The 16,030-nt window shown below is 41.0% G+C and overlaps 1 protein-coding gene across 6 annotated transcripts in view; it reads left to right on the top strand.

The window, feature by feature from the left end:
- Positions 1-16,030, top strand: part of TPK1 (thiamin pyrophosphokinase 1) — a 254,996-nt gene that overhangs the window by 178,696 nt on the left and 60,270 nt on the right. For all 6 annotated transcript variants that reach the window (XR_014557046.1, XR_014557047.1, XM_083706411.1 and 3 more), the window contains one exon: positions 9,994-10,105. Coding sequence is in view for 4 of the 6 variants with exons in the window: in XM_083706411.1 (XP_083562537.1) it covers positions 9,994-10,105 (112 nt within the window). In the remaining 2 variants the exon portion in view is untranslated. The remainder of the gene's footprint in view (positions 1-9,993; positions 10,106-16,030) is intronic.

The following is a 16,030-nucleotide window of genomic DNA, read 5'->3' as shown; positions in this document are numbered from 1 at the left end:
CTCTGTAAACAGCTTTTTTGCACATAACATGTTATTTCTGAAACTGAGAAAACCTTCAGACACTTTTTATGATCTGGCAGTGGTTTGGAGGACAAAGCAAAAAAAGTCCTAAGCTACTGCTAGTGAGAGCTTCTCTTCCCATGCAAATGGTAGGCACAAAGGGGCTGATCCAGTTTGGATTAAAGCACACACACCCCTCAACACTGCCACAAAGGTACTGCTATTTTCAGGGGCTGCACGCTTGATTACTATTTAAAAGCAAAATACACAATACTCAATTGTGTATTCATCTAGTATGGCCCTTTGCCTAGGTCTGAAATTGCCAAAGGGTTTCGGTTGCTTTGGGCATATACACATACACCACCACACACACCTTAGTGATGGCCACTTTATAACAATCGGAGTAACAATGTTTAGCATTTATATACCACACTGACATACTCAAAGCAGTTCACATATATTATTTCAGCAATCCTTACAGCATCTCAAAGATGGCTAATATTGTCTCCATTTTTTAAGTGGTGGTGGAGGGGCCTGCAAGAACTGTTGCCACCACCTAGTGAGTTATGAATGTGGTAAGATTTGAGCCAGGGGCTTTCTTAGCTGCTGTGGGCCACCAGATTTGTGCAGAGAGGCAAGTGGGATGTTCCTCACAGTGAGAGTTGTGCCAAGGGTAGACAAAAGGAGGCACATGCAAGTAAAAGGTTTACCAAAACATTCTATAAGTCCTTTCTGCAGCATTAGATAACTGACAAAAATGTACTTCCTTGATAGATTTTAAAGTGCAAGTAGAAATATCTTCCTCTTCTAGCACTATGCTGAAATCTTACACGGGTTACACTAAACTCAGCTCAATGTAATGTAAAAATCATGCTCCATTAATTCTTGGACATCTTCCTATTTCTTGGTCATAAATCCTACTATCTTGTATTACAAACTGCTGTAAAACTCACAGATAAAAGATAATTTATGTTCCGTGTATAGCCTAATGTTTCTGTACTCCTGAGAAACACAGTATCAGAAAATGAGAAAGTACATATAAGAAATATTCAGCTATTCATTCTGACCACGGCTAGCAATGATAAACATGACTCTGAAGGGACCAATGTTCTTCAGAGGAGGTTTAGTCTAATGGTAATTGACATTACACTGAGGTCCAGCTCCCTCACTACGAGAAATGAGGTTACAGGAAACCAGGCAGAGGGCCTTCTCGGTAGTGGTGCCCACTCTGTGGAATGTCCTCCCATCAGATGTCAAGGAAATAAACAACTATCTGACATTTAGAAGACATCTGAAGGTAGTCCTTCCTGGTTAGGGAAGCTTTTAATGTTTGATGTTTTATTGTGCTTTTAATTCTGTTGGGAGCCGCCCAAAGTGGCTGGGGAAACCCAGCCAGATGGGCAGGGTATAAATAAATTATTATTATTGTTGTTATTATTATTATCATCATCATCATCATCATCATCATCATCAGAATTTCAGGCATAAAAGGCTATGGGTTGTATAAACTGCAATTCCATTATTAATGATAATTTTCATCACTCAGAAGTAGCCATGATTATTATTTAGTGGTGGTAACAACAACAAAAGATATAGTCTTAAGTGGATGAGCACATTATGAATTCCATCAAAGAGAATGTCTCTTTCTGGGGCTTAGGGGGACAGAGATCATCTGCAGTACACATTTTGGGGATTTCCTTGCTTGTGCAGTAGAATATGACAAAGTGGGGAAACCCTCACCACCCATTGAGTAGGCTTTCATCTGAGCAATTAAAAATGCTTTCTAAGGTTCAGTTCCAACAGGCTTCCAAGACAAACAACTCATCACAGAGTAAAACAATTTCTGGATCTACATTAGATTTAAGGTGGACAACTCCTTGATTGAAAACTGAAGCTTTTACCATATCCAAACCGTCGCGCAGAGTCTAGCTTACCATTTATCTGACCATCAAGTTTTCTATATGTGGGATTTGAGTTGGTGGGGGAGACTATTTGGTTGTGATTCCTGCACCTCCAATGTAAAATGGTGTAGCCTAATAAAAGTTTTACCATGTTTTGAGCAATATGTCTAGAAAGCCTCAAGTTATCAGTCTGCTTACAGCACTACACTATATCAAATTTCACATGGTTGGGTGGGGGTTGACACTTGTGAGATACCAGGCCAACATTGTGACCCCTAGATAAGAGCAAAGACTTCAGCCCACCTCCGTTCAGAAACGAAACTCTGTGAAAAAGAGGATTGACATGCAAGTTTTTGGCTCAGAGGCCAAAGCAAGCTAAATCTGTAGTTTTGGGAGGAGGATATTTTTGCACTCCTGCCATTTCTTTCCAATTTGTTCATTTGTAAATCAGTCAGATATGTTTTAGGTATGGAAAAAGTCACTGTACTTCATTTCTTCAAAAGGAACCAACTACACAAAAGCTAGCTTTACATTTTCCTCCTCTCAAGAGATGGAAGTAAAAGGAGGACTGTGCAGCCTCTGACCCACAGAGCCAAACACAGCTGCAGCCATGTATGGAGGACTCAGGACCTTTGGCTTTTGCTGACTGCCTGGGATTGCAAAACCAAGGGGGCCTGATATAGTAGCAGCTGTTCTACAATACACCAGCTCCACTTAACGGATTGCATCAAAGGGGAAGATGAGATAGCAAAGATCTTTTGGCTGGGCACAAATGCTGCTTAGTTCTCGAGCCCCCACCTGCTTTCTTAACTGGTGCAGTCCAGATGCAGCCTCAATGAGAAGTAGGGGTATGCATGTGAGTCCTAGAACAAAGTCTTGTAATTTGGGGGATTCCTGTTCTGGTTTCCAGCTAGTCATGCCTACCTTTATGCTATCCTGTTCCATTCTCACCCACCCACAAAAAAACAAGTCAACATTCTGTGCCCACTGAGCAGGCTCAGTCCTCTTTGAGGCATTTTTGGATTTCCCCTTCCCCTGTGATTTTTATTCCTAAAGAATTTTTGTACTTCAGCAAAACTCCAAGCCTATTGATACTTCTCTCTTGTTTGTAGTTAGTTCCATTTTGGATCCTCACTTGGAGAATTGAGATTTCTATAAGTGTGCAGGATTAATTCTTTATTTGCTGTGCTTTAATTTGTATCCCCATATCACCTTTTGTAGTGAGAGGACAAAAATGAAATGGACTCAAGAAATTAGCTTCATCCAGAATACTTTACTGAGATTTTGTATGACTGCAGGACTTGCTCTTGTGTAATCCATTCTGTTTTGCTTTGTTTCCTTGTGCTGGATCACAAAATAATTTCTGATAGCCTTTGGTGATCTTCTGATATTGCAGTCTAATTCTGTAGGGATAATTCATCAGCATTATGGCTATGATGATAAATGAGATGCCAGAAAGAAACAGATTCTGCTTTAGGAGGTTTGTGCATTTTGAGAAAATGGTCTCTGCTTGAGCTACTATAATACATCCAGCAGGAAGTCACTATGAATATAGTAGGGTCAGAAACATTTTACATAGTTGTGATTTCTCCCTAAGCATCCTATTCCATTCTTGTTGAAATATATGACTTAAAATTACTAGGGGTCTTATATGACTGTGCTGAAAGTTCCTGATACTGCATTCTCCCACTTGAAAGTAAATGCTATAAATATTATCAGGGCTGATTTCTAAGTAATTTGAAATCCAAAACAAATTTCAGTCTTGCTCCATCTTCCATGTGGCAACCCTTGATCATCTTGGTTACCCTCCTCTGCACACTATACAGTGGTACCTCAGGTTGCAGACACTTCAGGTTACAGACTCCGCTAACCCAGAAATAGCACCTCGGTTTAAGAACTTTGCTTCAGGATGAGAACAGAAATCATGTGGTGGCGGCACAGCGGCAGCGGGAGGCCCCATTAGCTAAAGTGGTTAAAAACAGTTTCAGGTTAAGAACTGACCTCCAGAACAAATTAAGTTCTTAACCCAAGGTACCACTGTACTTCTGTTGATGCAGCCTAGCATAGCATAAGCTTTTTTTGCTGCTGCATCACACTGTTGACTCATGTTAAGCTTGTGGCCCACCAAGATCCCTAGATCCTTTTCACATGTACTACTGACAAGCCAGACATCGCCCATCTTATACTGGTATAGCTAGATCTTCCTGCCTAAGTGTAGAACCTGACATTTGTTCCTATTGAAATTCATTTTCTTAGTTTTGGCCCAGTTCTTCAATCTGTTAAAGTCATATTGAATCCTGATTTGTCTTCTTCGGCATTAGCTACTCCTCCCAGTTTGGTGTCATCTGAAAATCTGATAAGCATCTCTTGAGTTCATCCAAGTCATTTATAAAGGCGTTGGAACAACAATGGCCCATTCCATTCTGTTTGGATGGATTCACAAGTGACACTAAGCCAAACCAGGAGAGGAGTGCATCAGTCAGGATGTCCTCTCTAGAAACCCTTGTGTTCACACTAAGCCAAAACATTTTCATATGGTTTCTAAAGAGAACTTTGTGACTGATGCACTCCTCTCCTGGTCCTCCTCCAGCTGCACTGCTGTAAGCTAAAACATGGTTTGGCTTAGCATGTAAGCTAATGGGGGCTCATGGTTTGTCTCACTCTCTAGAGCTCATGGGATTGAATGCTGCTCCATGCAAACAATTCCCTCTATACAGAAAACGAGATATCAAGAGTAGAATTCTGGTCTAGCCAATCACTTGGCATCTAGTTTTCTATATGCAGGCACTGGGGATGGCAGGGGATGGAACAGCATTCCGTCTTCTGAGTTCCCCACATGCTCTGGGAAATGGTATGGGCTTGCCATAAGAATATATTGTTTTTGCTAGAGAACATTCAAACAGGAGGCATGAAAAGGAAAGAAACTGAGGTTTCGCTGGTGTCCAGCTTAGGCCAACGCAGGCAAGCACCTTTTATATTCATAGTGGTGCTTCCAGGTCCCATGTATGTAATGAAATGGGAGAGGGGGTGCCCTGTGTAGAAAAGATGAAATTCAGGTATATCCTTATCAAGAAAACCTCCAAAGACATTTTTATCATTTAGCTTTGTGCCACAGTGTGGTAAATAAGTTATGAGTTAAAGCCTTGCTTCCATTGCCACAAGGCTGTTTCTCCAACCCCTGTACGGTTTTGCTAGTCACAGAAGCCACATTTAATGAATAACTCCTATTCCTTCAGGCTTTCTAGTCAAAACTATACGTTAATGTGAGCAAAACATAAAAATGAAGTTATATGAACAAAACCATATGAAAAGCTCAGTCTCATTTTGGTTAAAATGCTTTTTTAAAAAAAGCACACACAAACACACATTTGGATGTTTTCCTCAAAAGGCTGAACTTAAAAACTGATCTTTATTTTCCATCACCAGCGATGAAATGAAAACGGAAAAAGAACTAATCAATTTTTCTGATTGATCAGAATTTTTCAAAAATGGTTTAATAAGACAAAAATCAATTGAATCTCATTATATAATATGATTTTTATCAGCAGTTACATTAATTAAAGCACGGTCAGACTTGTATCCAGAAGAAAAAATGTTAAAGCTCTGTTCAGGTTTTTTACTTTGGTGGTGGTATCTCAGCAACTAAAGCATAAAAGGGAATAATTAGCCACCTTGGCATTGGGTATTGTTTTGCTTTTAATGTTAAAACCTTGAGGTGCTTCTGCTCCACTTTATCCTGACTGACTTGTGACCCCCTGAGATATTAAATCAACGCCAAGCCAGTTGGAGACCACAGTAGACTTGATGCCCAACTGCAGGGGTGAATCAAGATTGCAGACTACGGGTACAATTGCACTGTGGTCAGTTGAGCTACAGTCCACCAATTTTCTTCATTGCAATTGTGATGCCCCTCCTCACTGCATTTCACTACTTCTGCTGTCCCATGAGATTTTTCTCTAGATTTGAGGCTCTTATCTTTAAAGTATTTGGGAGACAGATATGAAATGTGAAATAGATGCTAAAACATGGAAAAATCTGTAGACTAGGAAACCAGTGAGATCCACTTTAGCATATGAGAGAGAAAGGGTATTGTCAGTGGTATATAATTCTGGTTCAGCTATCACATATAACTTCTGGCCCAGACTGTCAGCAAGACTCTGGGCCCCTGAACACTTATTACCACCTTTGGCATGAGTGTGAAGGACTCTTGATGATAAATTGCTCATATAATTGGGGATCCTGTGCCAGGTACATCACAGCTATCACTACTATCTGTCTCTAAGGATTCAAATGTGGGTATCAAACCCAGAGAACTGTTAACTTTTTGGTCAATGACCACCAGACTACTGATTGCCCAGAAATGGTAATTGCTGCATGATTTAAATATTTTGTCATGGTACAATAATTTATGGAAGATTACCATATCTGAGAAGTTTACACACAGGTTAAATGGTGTTGAAAGGTACTGAAAACGCAAACCTTTTCTGCCATTTGATGGAACTTCGTTACATATGGCAATAACAGTAGCCTACATATTTGTTACCAACGTCGTCATGTGCAGGATTCCGTTTTGTGTCTCCCCCCACCTTTGTTGTTATTTTTTTAAAAAGGAAGTCTACAGCTCTTGCTGATTTATCTCTGAGCCACAAAGGCCAGCTGCAGCAGTTTGCCTTAGCAATACTTTAAAAAAGCGTTCATCCTTGGACTCTTGTGAGTTGATTACAACAAGGAGTTAAGTGGGAGACTGAGAATGCCTCTCTTTGCACCCTTGCAGCCTAAAATGGATGCCTTTGAGCTAATATCATTTGAAGGTTTCACTTGATGGATCCTAGAAACTGTAGAAGGTGTGTTGGGCCTCTGCTTTTGAACACTATAGTTTATTATGCATAATAGCCCCGGTATCTTTTTCAGCTCTCTGCTGGCATTGCCCTTGCTTGTTAACATTTTAAAATCCTGAATAATTTTTACTAAATGTATTATTTAAAATACTAAGATACATGTTAATTACTTGCTAACCTTTTCTTCCAGTGACTTTAGAAATGAGTGTTCTGTCATTCTCTTCTTTTTTAGCAATCAGAGTCACTATGAAACAGAAAGAGTATCACAAGCTATGTAACAAATGTCACCAAGTGTGTGTGTGTGTGTGTGTGTGTTGCACACAAGGGTTGTTGTTCCCTCTTCAGCAAATTTAGACTTTCTCAGCATAGTAAAAACAGAAATTTTCAGAACAGCACCTCAGTGGCTTTTTTGATATGGTGGTTATAAATGATGCTTAGCGCTTATATAACTTTCTCTCCCCTACTCCCAGCACTTCATACTAAAGCAACCCAATGTGTATATTATTATTATTATACACATTATTATTATTATTATTATTATTATTATTATTATTACATTTCTATACTGCCCTTCACCCGAAGATCACAGGGCAGTTTACAATATAAAAACATAAAATTAGATACTGTATGTGTATGTGATCGACATAAGAACTTTCCGGCTACAATCCAAAACTCACTTGCTAATGAATAAGACCTCCTGAACTTCAACACACTTTCAAGCAGTCAAAGATGAGCTTGTGTGGCACAGCACTATGGTGCACTGGTTTCCATGGTGTGCCGTTGCACCGCAATCCTATGCATGCTTATGTAAAAGGAAACTCCAGTTGGCTCAGTGATGCTTAACTATAAGAACACAGGTAAGCGTGCATAGGATTGCAGCTATAGCCATGTACTTTGCCTTACGGCAGGTGGCAAAATTGTTCTAGGAAGGTAAGATTCACAGGACAAGCATGTGGCAACGCAGAGACCTTTGGCTTAAGCGCCCCTGATGTGCCTGCGGTCCTGCCACTCCCATTGTAAACAGGACAACAATGGGCAGAAAAGAGTCAATGGGCGGAAGGTGAACTGGGTGCTTAGTAGTCGCAATAAGTGGGAGGAGGAAGATGCAGGAGGTGTGGATATGGGAAGGAGGCATGGACCTGGGTGTGCCGGTGAAATGAGTGCAAGCAAGGCTTCAGAATAGAAAAGAGGCAAATTGAGAAATGGGGATGGGAAGATGAAAAGTGAGCTTAATAGTTGAATGGGGTGGGAAATGGAAGCTCTAAGGGGTTAATGTGGTGGCAATAGCTGTGGGCGGCAAGCAGATTGAGCAGCGGTGCAGCTCTTAGTAAGATATAAGGTCATCATTTCAGTTTACGTTGCATCATTGTTCACAATAATTTCCGCTTCAGAGAGATACCTCCGGTTTCCCATAAACTCACAAGCTTACAAACTCTAAGCAAAAACTAACAGAAATAACAAACTCTCATCAGCTTTCCACTCCAATTATCACCCCAAAGGGATTGTCCTAAAATGCACAGTAGAAACTAGTATCCTTCCTATATTTTAAGCCATACAAGGGATTTCTATTGTAGCCATAAATTAAGATTTTTTTTAAAAAAGGCATAAACAGTATTTTCTCAAACCCTGGAGAATTTTAAAATGCTGTTTATATGACCTCATTTGACATCCTTAGAATTGTGCTCATCCTTCAGAGCCGAGTTTATAAATATCTGTAAAGCTACGCTTTTGGTCAAACTTATAAGAAAACATAAGAAATGGCCTCCTGGATCCGACTGAGCTTCCTCTAGTCCAGCCAGGTGCTTCTGGAAAGCTCACAAGCAGAGCTGTACCCAAATCTGCCTACCTCTTTCACAAGGAGGGTGAAAAACTTGATGATGTTTTCCAGTAGTGTTGTGGGTCCTCTTTCTTACTGCCTTGCCCCACACTGTGGCACAGGGTTCTTTACACACAGTCTTTCTTTTTTGCACACTTCCTAGGATGCCCATGTGACCACGCAACATTGCAGTCTAGGTGGTGTTGCAACAAAGAAAGCTTGCGTGTGTGTGAAGAGCTCCCTACCACTGTACATGTGTGGGGGGCATTTTAAGCATGTTGCAGTGAGAAGCAGACTCATCAGTCACTTTTCAACAGTGCATATGTGCATCCCAACACAAAATTCCTTCAAATTTCTCCACCCCAGCCTCTTGGCAGGCCACTTTGTTTTGCCTCTGCTCTCTCAGATTGCTGAAAATAAAGGGAGTGAAAGGTTCAGCACAGCACTAGCATGCAGGCAAGAGCCCTCCCCATTGTCTCTCCCCCCCCCCCCCCCGCCCTGGGCATGGATATTCATAGCTATTCTACCACTTAATCTAGAGATTCCAATTACCAGTAGCTATGGTGGCTATTAGCAGGGGGGATTTTTGTCTTTCACATTTCAGCACGTCCTGTGCAATGCCAAAATTTGGTGCCCCCCTCCCAGCCTCTTGCCTTCCATTCTGCTCAGTCCAGCACCCTGTTCAGCAGAGCCAGGCAGGCTGCCCTCAGTCTGCTTCTCCAGCACCATTGACTACAGTATCTTTCTGGAGAGTTGGAAACACTATGCTTCCGTGTTTCAACTCTGACCTCCAGGACCATTTCCAGAAAGTAGTGGGGGTAAGCACTGTTTATTGCCGTGGGAATTGTCCTGTGGCACCTCTCAGGGCTCCGTCTTGTCCTCATGCTGTTTAGCATCATCTGAGGACCCCCTGCCACACTTTATGCTGGCCTTTAACAGTTAAAAGTATTTTGTGGGACCTACCTCTTTTGTTTAATTGGTAATGTGCTGCTTTTGTTAGGAACTGGTTTCCTTGCTTTTATAGTTGTATGCACTGTTTGACTTGTGTGCTGATATAGTTGTTGCTGCCCCTGAAATCTTACAGTGAAAGGTGGATAAGAAATCAAATAAATAAATCTGGTGGCAGCCATGTCTCCACACCCCATTAAGAGGTTCCATGGAATCAACTGAACATTTCATGTTGAGCAGGTTCTATTGGGAGGAACCCAGGCATCACTTTGATCCTAGTCATCTCTGTTGAGTTTAAGAGGGTTAAGGGCTTTCTACCAAACGAATTTGCATGGAATTGCAGTGTTAGGCACATGGTGTTCTACATCACAATTTAACGGCAGTGATGTGCCTAATCTGTAGCTTCTTTTGTGCATAAAAGTGTGTTGTTTACATAATCATGTGCTTCCTGATCAGTGGACACTAAACCAAAGTTCTTTCTTTGTTGCAGGGAAAGCACAAACTACGTGTAAACACAGGACTAGAAGGCAACTGGTGCGGCCTCATCCCCATTGGGAGCTCTTGCGACTGTGTCACGACAACAGGCTTGAAGTGGAATCTCAGTAAGGAAGGCATTTTGCTACCAGACATATTTTTTCATCCTTTTAGGAGAGTTTTCTAGATTCTCCCGGGGGGGGGGGGGAGTGGTGTTCTGTATCGGAAGATAATATGTGGCAATGATTTACTTCTAGTTTATTAGGTAGGTGCAGAAACCACCCTATCAGCCCATCATTGCATTGTGATGAAATTGCATTTAGCCTGAAAACTAAAGGTTGATTAATAGTAACTGAAATAGTACCATTCTTCTTCCCGCAAGCAATGTTACTTATGAAGTACTATGTGTAATTAGGCATATCTCAAACGTTTTCCAACCCCCGTGAAACAGACCATTTCTGCCATGGAGAAGCCTTCTTGGTTTTCCAGTCACATAGAACGCCTACAACATACAGCTGTGTGCACATTACTGTTAAATTTGTGTGGCGGGGGGTGTCTTATAAGACCTTTGCATTCTTGCTGTTCGTAGGTTGAGGATAGGAAGAAATTTGATCTTTGATGGCATTTCCAGTCATGTGAGGACAGGGGGAGGCAGAATAAGGTTCTGGAGGTCCGTTCTTAACCTGAAACTGTTCTTAACCTGAAGCACCACTTTAGCTAATGGGGCCTCCCACCGCCGCTGCACGATTTCTGTTCTCATCCTGAAGCAAAGTTCTTAACCCGAGGTACTATTTCTGGGTTAGCGGAGTCTGTAACCTGAAGCGTCTGTAAACCGAGGTACCACTGTATATAAGCTTGCATCATCACAGAGAGAAATGTGTTTGTCTCCGGAGAATTCTATTTTTTCAGTAAAAGGTTTGTTGAGGTCATGATATAGTACCTTCTCCAATGCGTTACTCTTCAAGGAGAGCAGGTTTCTAAGGCCTAAATCTCATACTTTATAAGCCATAAAATTGACAGGTAAATAATAGAACAATAGAGATTATTAAAAGCCCCCTCCCCTTTTGCCCTGAACTACTTGTTGTATGGCATTTGTTTCTCAATTCTGGAAAAAAGTATATGGCTGGAGGTCTTTTTATCATAGATAGTTCGTTGAAAATAAGAAAGGCAAAATAGGAAAAATAAGGTGCTATCTTCCCCTCTCATTTCTTCTTTGTCCCCTCCCCCCCCCCACGCAAAACTGCAGGGAATATATTTGTGGTTTTCTGCTCCTTATCCAAAAACTCCATATTCAGTATTGCAGAAAGCTATCCCAAACAGGCAGTAGATTTCAGTATATTATTTTCAAAAAGATGGGTGAAGGAGGAGGAGGCAAGTTCTGCAAGTTGATACACATTTAAACCAGTCATGCATGTGAACTGCAACACTGATTCAGACCTATAATATGCTGCTTTTGAATGGGGGGAGTTGTGTGGAGCTTAGCCAGGTGTTGATGGTGACACACATTCAATGTACAACATTGTTTCTACATATCCTGGAATGAAAGGACTAGGCAGTAAATGTGTGGAACTATGAGTCACAATCTTATTGATTTACATGGATGATCTGTAGCATTTTATTTATTTGAAAGACAGCCACTCCAGGCTTGGTGCAAGTGCCCTTGTTACCAAAATACTAGGAACCACCATTCCTCCCAGTCACTGCAAACACTGGGTCGGTGCTACACCAGGCCCTCTTCTTCATTTCCAACACACCTGAGAGATTCGCATGACTCGTCCCTGAGCAGGTATAACTTTTGGAGTCAGTGAGTCTGCCAAGGAGGCACCTCACTCCCAAGTTCCCTCTGGCAAGTAGGCCATGAGAGTTTTTTATGGGTAATCCAGTGCCCACGTCCAGTGCTCAGGGTGCTTACCATTTGTTCGCAGCTTCTCTCCATCCTTCAAGACCACACTGAACCTGCTTCTTGTGACCTGTTGATGTGGGGGAAAGGAGTTTCCCAGATGAAGTCTGTCCTTTGTATAATGGGCATGTTCTGAGTCGGATTTCCAAGTAACATGCGGCAAAACCCCTTTTCTAAACAACATCCATCTGGCCAGTTCACTCTTTTAGGAGATTTGTTTAATCTTTTTTGTCCAGGATCCTGTTGGTGGTGCTAAGAGGCAGCTGATGTTTGACATCATCTATTTTTCCTCTTTCAATATCTGAATGTTGCATACTAGAATTGCAAATATCATACTGTGGTTTTAATAGAGATAGATAATATAGTATGTGTATAAAGTTTGTATATATAGAGATCTTATTTGAGAGCTTGCAGACTAGTAATGCAGCAAATACATTTTACAAATAAAAAATGCACTCTGACCCTTTAGAAAGCAATGGAATACCAAATAGAAATAAAGAAAATACAAGTTGATGAGAATATTAATCAAAAGTGAAATCTATGCACTCTCCCTCCAGCAATAATACTAAATGAAACTGGGTGTCTTGATTACATGTCCAACTCTATGGAAATCAATGAATGTTAGTTCAGACTAGACTGCTCTGTCTCTTTTTTAAAAAAGGTGTATTGTGTGTGTCTACAGTGGGTTTCCCAAGCTCGACTTTGCAGGCAGAATCTCTGAGTGCAAAGACACTGTATAGAAAAGAGAACTTCCATAAACATGTTTTGATTTTGTGACACATTTGTTTTTCTCTTTCTTGGCAAGTATATTTGGTGAATGCTTTATGTTCTTGAAAACTTGTTTCCTGGAAGATGCTATAAAATAATCTTTCCAACATGTAGGGTTGCCATATTTCAAAATCTGGATACTAAAGCTTGGGGGGGGGGGTTGGGTTTGGGGTTTTTTGGCAAAATCTCAAAAAATCAACATTTTCAATATTGACTGCCATACACCCGGGTTTTTGCCGCTTTTCAAAAATTCTACCCAGACACCATTTTTGATGGGCGAATCCCGGCTATGTACAGAAAATTCCAGACATGTGACAGCCCTACAACACAGAAAACAAACATTGCACACTAAGAAGAGGCATTGTATAGATGAGATATTACTATTCAAATAAGAGCTTGAATTTTGATCAAGAGCTCAATGTGATATGTTGGGGCCTCGGTTACATAATATGGAGATATACTCCAATGTTTCACATTTTCAAGAGACAGAATGTTTCCTGGTAGACACAAGTCCCCATTTCCTTTTTGATCTTGACATACTTCTGGTTTCAGCACTGTCCTCCAGGTTTCCAAAAAAATTAAGTTTCTATGTGAATGACAATTACAAAGTATCTCTAGGGCACATTTGGAAGGGCATGAACATCATAGTGAAATGTGCTGTGAAGTCTGCCATTTCATGTTTTAAGCTGGTGAGGTTCATTTTGAATTGTTACATATAACAACGTATGATAGGCAATCGTGTTTTTTGAACATGTCCTTTAAACTGAATAATAAACACTCAGGTGTGTCTAAGTCCTTGACTGAGTAAACAGAAAATGTCAGGGTACTTCATCCTTCCCCCCTCTCTGTTCTGCCTATATTGACCTACCCAAACCATTGCTAAAGAATGGATTTGAGTGGTAGCTCAATGGAGATCAGATCCATTATATGGTTAAACACTCTATTCCACATACTTATTTTTAAAAAGAAATAGTTATGATCTGTTTACTGCCCTGCTTTTGCTCTGGTGAAGGACAGAAGATGATTTAGTGATGCAAAATAGCAATGGAAGAAGGGTTCAGATGGTAAACTTTGGCGTGTGGGGATGGAGACCAGTGGTCAGTGAAAAAGCACATTCTTTTCATGCAGAAGTCCTATCACCAACCTACTTGGAATTGTAAGCAGTAACCATCTTACCGTAAGTGGAAGGTTCCCTTAGCAGCTACTTGATCCAACCTGCCCACCATCTGTATTTGATTTTGTTTTGTTTTCAGTTCATTAGTCAGAACGCTTTGTTTCAATTCCCTTATGGCAGCCATTTGCTGCTCTCTCAGCCGCAGTTGTTCTTTAAGTAAAAGACAGTCACACCTGATGCCACGGCCATGCTCTCTTTGGGCCCTGGAACTTGGCATTAGAGCAGCTGCTTCAGCTGCAAATATTTTCCTATGTCTCTTTTGGGGACCAATCAGTTACTGCATGGTGAAGCCTATTTGAAACACACTTAAGCAGGGCAGATGTTGCAGTCATGCCAAGGCTGGTGCTGTGCAGAGCAGTTGTAGCATTCAGAAAGCCAGATCTTTCTCCTCTCCCCCCTACAAATGCAAAGTAGGCCTAAGCCGAGAATTCAAGACATCAGATACAGGGTTACCTGGTGGTCTCTCAGCTAGCAGTGGGCCAGAAATTACATAGCTTCAGCAGGACTGTTCCTTCATGTGCCTTTGCAACATGCTCTAAGACAGACAGTGGTATTAAAGGATAATAATGTAACCTTATGCTGCGTCGCGTCGTGTGGGATACCTGGGACACCACCTTTTTTGGCCCTTAGGCATTGCCATAGGAGTTTCCACTGAGTAGTTTGGGGTGAAATGGAGGATGCTCTGAAGCAAGCTGACGACTGGGAGAAGAAACAGAGAAACCAAGGAGATTGCAGAAAGGATGGAAGTAAAAAGAAACCATGCAGAGAAGCTTATGGAGGACAGAGCAGCCACTGTCTTCTACAGTCACACAGCAGGCTTACTCACAGCTGCCTCCCAGGACCATCTGAGTCAGAGCAGGCCTGAGAGACGCTGGGTGCCACTGTGTGTTTGTTTGTTTGTTTGTTTGTTTGTTTGTTTGTTTGTTTATAAGTGTGTAAGCAGCCTTGTGCCTAGCATTGCTTAGAATTTCCAAGAAACTAAAAAAGCAGTGCAGTTTTGAAAGGTTCAGTCCCCCATCTTGACTCAAAATGGCATCCAATTGTATCCAAACATAGACAAAACCTGCTCCTTGATCTCGGGAACAGTTATGCAAAATTTGGTTAAAATAAGTGCAGTTTTCAAAAATTCAGTTCAACATCTTGACTCCAAATGGCGTACAATTGTATCCAAACTTGCTTCTTGATCTCAGGAACCATCAGTCAAATTTTATCTTAAGAGGTGTCCAGATGCATAGCAAACATGCAGACAAGCAGCTTTCCAAAATATATAGTAATTTTTTTATTTATAAACCACCAACTCATAAGAAAAACGTGTTGGTACAATAAAATCATTAAAATCTACTTTAAAAAATGATGTCATAAAATACAGAGTAAATGGCCAACACTGAATCAAATGAATTCTCTAGAAATGCTTGGCCAAACAATGAGGCTTTTCTAGACAAAATGTTACACCCACTAATGTTGGACTCCATCCTCACTTACTGTCTTGCTTAGAAACCTAATGAGAGTGGTATAGCGACCTCAGTTGCTCCTCTTGCTTCTTCCCCTCTTTTTTCCTCTCTGTTAAATAAATCCTGACAATCAGTTTTTTCCTATTCTGTTAAGTTTTCCACTGATTCTTCCCCTAACTTCTTTTAGGAAACTGGGCTATTTTTGAGACTCATCTTTCCTCCCTCCTTTGCTGACTTGGAGAAAATCTCAGGGGGAAGTGAGGCACTCCTTGTATCTGTTCTGAGCATTGCAAGTCACTGAGGTTCATATTCAGAGCCAAGGAATTACAGAAGCTTGGGGACATCTTCAGTGAAAATGTCCCCTGAAGTTGGAAAGTATGAAAGCCACTCTGCCAGGAAATTGTTGGCTGGTAGAACCATGTGAGTGTTTGAATCCATGCAGCCCAAATTTATCTCATGGGGCTTCCTAAATAAAAAAATTAAATCCTCTATAATTTTATCCTTGCATTTGCTGCTTTTGACACATTACTAAACCTGCTGCAGATGCCCCTATTTTGAACAGAAACATAACTATGAAAATATAGTAGGGTTGCCATATTTAAAAAAGTAAAAACCAGGACACCAGAAAGTTGTTGAGCTTTTTATAGGAAGACCCCAAAATTGTTGAGCCTTTTTTAAGGAAACCACTGAAATTGTCAGACAAACCCCAAAGTTTTTTGATTGACTTGCCAAAAATCCAGGACAAAGTGCCATCTTTCGG

This window comes from Podarcis gaigeae (genome assembly GCF_964106915.1).
Source record: "Podarcis gaigeae genome assembly, chromosome: 12".
Classification (NCBI taxonomy): Eukaryota; Metazoa; Chordata; class Lepidosauria; order Squamata; family Lacertidae; genus Podarcis; species Podarcis gaigeae.
Note: the sequence above shows the minus strand (reverse complement) of the source record. Positions and strands in the feature narration are given on the sequence as shown.